The sequence below is a fragment of the Triticum aestivum genome, chromosome 6B (genome assembly GCF_018294505.1).
Source record: "Triticum aestivum cultivar Chinese Spring chromosome 6B, IWGSC CS RefSeq v2.1, whole genome shotgun sequence".
NCBI lineage: Eukaryota > Viridiplantae > Streptophyta > Magnoliopsida > Poales > Poaceae > Triticum > Triticum aestivum.
In genome coordinates this window covers 623,965,109-623,970,390 of record NC_057810.1, presented here as the reverse complement: position 1 = coordinate 623,970,390, position 5,282 = coordinate 623,965,109, and the positions used below count along the sequence as shown (strand labels likewise).

Below are 5,282 nucleotides of genomic sequence, written 5' to 3'. Positions count from 1 at the left end.
CACCACAATGGTGGCCCGAACTAGTATAAACCCTGTGTCTCTTGTGTTGTTCCTTTTATAGCTTAGATCCTAGCAAGGCGGCAAGGTGTAGGTAGGTAGAGGGCGAGATCTCCGCGCGCACCCCAGTGTTCGAACCTAGAGGGTCTGCCGGAACCCAAAATCCGACATTCATTTCTTGCATGATATTTTTCGGGCCACTACACTGATCTGTATGTGGTCGCTACTCACTCCGACGGATACCAGGGAGCGTATGATTACTGGGTCTATCCGGTGGGAGACGGTTGCACGGGCTATCTTCAACCGGTTTGGATGACGGTCATGTAATATGATAGGCGTTTAGTTTTCTATCTACTTTTATTCCGCCGGTCGTGGCTATACCGTTTCATCTTCTTATTGCTCTTTGTGAGCTTTTGTATCTTTTTGAGACCCGGAGACTTTGTTGAGCTTTTTTGCTTTCAATAAGATGGTTGTATGCATCGTTTTGATGCAGAGACCGAGGATAACATTCTTTTCGAAAAAAAATATGTTAATATTTTTTATATAAATATGGTCAGACTTTATAAAAATTGACTTCAGACAATTTTTATATGCAGATTAAAAAGGACCGTGGGGAGTACTTCATTCTACTCTACAGATTCAGAGATGGGTTGGCCTGGCCAAGAGAGGCCCCTGGATTTCTTCTCTCGAGAAGGAAAGGAATGGAACCCGTGTTGCTTATTTTAAGAGGTAATAGCATCAGGAGTCCCATAACTTGTCCTACATGTGACGATTTGATCCCAAACTTGCAAAAACCAACTATTGAGTCCCATAACTTGCACCCAATGTGCAAATTTAGTCCTAGCCAATCAGACGACGACAAGTGGAGCCTAGTCAGCAGAGCCGGTCAGCGCAGCACATTTTGCAATTATCCCCCTGGCCTTAGCAGTAATCAACCCGCTCCAACCCGGGTGCGTGGCTCATCCTCCGGCCCGCCGGCGACGACGCGTGGGAGCCGTGGGGCCGCCTCGAGTGCTGGCGCGAGCGCGGCGGGGCGGGGTCGTCCGACAGCCTCGGCTACCGCTTTGACCTCCTCGTCCCCGGCGTGGACCACGCCGTCCCCATCGCGGACTCCACCATCGCCGCGTCCAATGGCGGCAAGTTCGCGCTCGACCTAACAGCCGCGCAGCCCCTGAGCCGGGGGAGCACCCCGGGCTGCAGCCCGCGAGGCAGCGGCGACTTCAGCCAGTGGCCTCTGGGGAACTACCGCGGGTTCGTGATGTCGGCGGTGGTGGAGGGCGAGGGGCGGTGCAGCAAGCCCACGGTGGAGGTCGGGGTGGCGCACGTCGGGTGTGCGGAAGACGCGGCGGCGTTCGTGGCGCTGGCGGCGGCAGTGGACCTGAGCATGGACGCGTGCAGGCTCTTCTCGCACAAGCTCAGGAAGGAGCTCTCGCACCTGCGGTCGGACGTCCTCCGGTGACCGCCGGCGGCCGGCAAACATCTCATTCCGACGAGCAAACTGTACAAAGTAGAGCCGAGAATCTAGAAGACAATTTAGCTGGTTCTTTAGTTGGTTGCAGCCGTAGTAGTTGGATTTTGGCGATGGGTTAGTAGAGTACTTGGTTCAGATCGCTTTCTTTTTTGTGAGCGGCAGTGTGGTGTGTTTGTGATTTTTTAGTTTCCCTCTTATGAATCAAATGAAACCGAGAACCTTTGTGATCTACTCTTACTCCATTTCGATTTTGACCTTTGTAGTAGAACGCAAGTGAAAAGATGAACTAGTACTCATTTGCGATTGAGACTGTGATATGAACCCGTGATTCCACAGGGGATAAACCAAAATCCAAAGCATTTTTGTCTGTAAGGCATCATTGCCATGCTACCTGCTTTCGCAAATAGTAGCTGCAACTGTGATTTTGAGATGAACCAAAGCTTGGGCTGGCCCTTGGAGCCTTGGAGGAGCAACTAGTCAAGGCAACCCTACAAGCAAGGTCCCTTATTTTTTTTGAAGGGAAATAACTTTTGGGGAGGAACGGGGAGCGCACGGCACAGCGGGACAGGGAGCATGGCAATGGCAAGTGTGGTGGAGGAGCACGGCCGGGTCTCCCTGCCAGTCCGGCACGCCCACCAGTCACCCACCGGCCGTGCAGCGAGGCAACGCACCACGCCAGTGGGGTGGGGTGTGCGATGGGAGTGTGGGGCTGGCTGCCGTGCTCAACCTGTCGTCCCGTGAGACGCCGCCGGTCACGGTGGCCTCCATCGCCGGCGACGAAGGGAGGTACCACCTTGGGGCGACGACCACGGCGTCGCAGGGGCAGGTGGTGATGAACTCCAAATACCTTAAGGCGGCGCAGGAGCTGCTCGACGAGGTGGTGAGTGTGAGCAAGGACGTGGACGCCAAGGCGAAGAGCGCTGCGTCGGTCAAGAAGAAGGAGGATTTGGAAGGCCTTTCCGGCGGCGGCGACGGGGAGGAAGACGCCAGCGGGGCCAAGGGCGGCGCGCCAGCGCCCGAGTTCTCGCGGAAGTTCCGCTGCCTCCGCGACGCCATCGCCTCGCAGGTGCACGCCGCCAGCCGTGCCCTGGGCGAGGACTGCGACGCCGAGGGGCTCGGTGCAGGGCTTGGAAGGTAACGCAAGGGAGAAATGAGAAGTGCGGTGTAGTACGAGTTGATTACTGCTAAGGCCAGGGTGGTAATTGCAAAATGTGCTGCGCTGACCGGCTCTGCTGACTAGGCTCCACTTGTCGTCGTCTGATTGGCTAGGACAAAATTTGCACATTGGGTGCAAGTTGTGAGACTCAATAGTTTGCTTTTGCAAGTTTGGGACCAAATCGTCACATCTTGAACAAGTTCAAGGACTGCTGGTGCTATTACCTCTTATTTTAATCGCCATGCTAATTCATCGAGGAGAATCTCCCGATAATCTAAGATCAGTCATACATCCGGCTGCCCACGCTGCCTGACCGTGACGTGATGCTGAAGGATGAAGTCGGCTTCGCGGGCAGCAGGATGGGGTTTCCGCGTAGCGCGTACCGTCGGGGTACGTACGTGTACTCATTAGCTGTACAGATAAAATAATAATAATGCACAGGTCCCTTTCTCTAGCCTCTACATCAAGTAACATCAATATTCAGCGCTGTCCGGTTGCGAGGTTTTGGACGGTGAGTGCGCGTTTTTGGCATTTGTTTACAGGGGAGGGAATCAGGATGACAGGCCGGCGTTGCCTGTCCTCTGCTTCTGCTTCTGGGATCCAGATCGAGTATACTACTCCTACTTTCCGTTGGATTTGCACCAGGGCCATGCAGATACCATGTTCTTTCCTTTGCCTCCAAAGCAAGCCCAAGTACATGTTCTTTTCTTTTGTTATACATATTTTCCGTCGATCGATTCGGTCGAAAGTATATGTGGTCAAAAGCGGAGCTGGCAACTGTTTCAACCGTGGGAAACGACGGTGGATTAATTAAGACGTGACAAACGCTCGTTTCTACGCCACGGAATGCATGGCGATCCCATCTTTATCCGCTCTGGGGTTGTGATCGTGAACAGGAACAGCACGCGAGCGATTCGCTGAACGGTCAGAAAGGCGGTGCGAAATATCTCATGGAAACGAGCGATGAGTAACGAGGATAAGGACTGCAGTACTGCACCCAGAATTTAGCAAGTACAAAACGATATCTGCACATTGTGAAACAGTCTGTGTGTGAAAGATTAAGAATCTTGTGAGCATTGTGCACATTTTGCACGGGACTGTCGGATGTATATCGTTTATTGAACTCATTTCGTACTAGGATTTATTATGTAGTCGCAATGGAGCATGAGGAGAACGAGGTAATGAGCGGTGGTGATCATGGCTTGGGGTTGGACCAGAAGTTGCCGTCGTCCATCATCATGATCTCGTGCAGCCCGTCCCAGATCTCCTGCTCCCGCGCCACCGGCCTCCCCTGCTCCGGCAGCCGCGGAACGTGCACCGGCGACGACGCATTTGACCCGCACTTCTCGCGAGGGCTCTCTGGCCTTTGCTGCCGCTGGGGATGGGGCTGCGTAGCCGCCCGGGAGGAAGCAGTAGCAGACGCGGACGCGGAGGCCGACGACGACGACGCCGGGAAGTTGAGCTTGGCGCGGTGGCCGCGGAACTCGAGCGCGGCGACGTCGTAGGCGCGGGCGGCCTCCGCGGCGGTGTCGAAGGTGCCGAGCCACTTGCGCACGGCGCGGTGCGGGTCGCGGATCTCCGCCGCCCACTTGCCCCACGGCCGCTGCCGCACGCCCCTGAACTTGCTCCCGCCGCCTCCAGCCCGCCGCTTGCCCACGCCGCCGTTCTTCACGAAGCTCGCGGCCGAGCACTCCTCCCCCTCGCTGCTCGACCCGGTCGTCGCCGCGGCCGCAGCGACAAACTCGCAGCCGAGGCACCCGTCCACGCCGCACCTGGCGCACGCAGCAGCCGCAGTCGCCGGAGCGGGAGCAAAGGGCGGCGTCGACGGCGCCAGCTGGTGCGGGGCGGGGGCCGCTGTGTCCCCGGACACGACGGAGATGAGGGCGCGGAGGAAGAGGGAGTTCTCCTGCTCGGAGTTCGGGAGCTGGAAGCCGCCGCGCTCCAGCCTCGGCACCATGGCGACGTAGAGTCCTAGGTGAGGTCGGTGTCGCAAGAAAGTTTTTGGGCTGCGCGCGTTCGTGTGCTAAGGTAGTCGGCTTGCGTTATCGTGATCCCACTGATGTTTCAGGTAGTTTGGGCCCGTGGCTGCCATTTATAGTAGGACGAGTATTTTGGACGCACGTTCTTGTCGTGGGAAGGGAGGTGGAAACGGGGAGAGCCAGTGCTGGAGCAGATGAGCGCTGCCGACGTGCGACGGCTGGTTACGGCGATATTCGAGCTGTTCTCACACGTTATACGTTGTCAAATTCGCCTTACTTGGGCAAAATCTATTTGGTACTTCTCAAAATAAGTGTCTCAATTTTGTATTAATTTCAGTACAAAATTGTATTAAGCTTGAGATACTTAGTTTTGGGACGGAAAGAGTAGTACTCTATACGTGATATTTATATGTACCGAGGTGTCATTTATTCAGTGAAATCATCTTTTGTGGCATACTCTATCATTTCTTCAGTAGAATCAAATTGGCCTTACTTGGACAAAATCTACTCCTATTTCGTAGTACTCTATACGTGTCCCAGATATTTGTATGTACCGAGGTGTCATTTATTCAGTGGACTCATCTTTTGTGGCACGCTCTGTCATTTATTCAGTAGAATCAAATTTGCCTTACTTGGACAAAATCTATTTCATAATATGTGGCGATTTTGAGATTTATTG

General features: G+C 54.5%; 2 protein-coding genes across 2 annotated transcripts; one reads left to right on the top strand and one right to left on the bottom strand.

Annotated features, from left to right (window-relative positions):
- Nucleotides 1-934: 934 nt before the first annotated feature.
- On the top strand, nt 935-1,535 carry LOC123139482 (uncharacterized; the record flags this gene model as incomplete). The annotated part of the gene is made up of 1 exon (XM_044559276.1): nt 935-1,535. A coding segment is annotated over one exon (522 nt), but the record flags the coding sequence as incomplete, so codon positions are not given.
- A 2,092-nt stretch (nt 1,536-3,627) lies between these two features.
- LOC123134589 (ethylene-responsive transcription factor ERF109) lies at nt 3,628-4,701 on the bottom strand. Its single transcript, XM_044553809.1, has one exon. The coding sequence runs from the start codon at nt 4,579-4,581 to the stop codon at nt 3,820-3,822; it is 762 nt and encodes a 253-aa protein (XP_044409744.1). The 5' UTR covers nt 4,582-4,701; the 3' UTR covers nt 3,628-3,819.
- Nucleotides 4,702-5,282: the final 581 nt, after the last annotated feature.

Coding starts and splice junctions, on each gene's coding strand:
- LOC123134589 (XM_044553809.1), bottom strand. CDS start 4,581: ATGGTGCCGAGGCTGGAGCGCGGCGGCTTCCAGCTCCCGAACTCCGAG.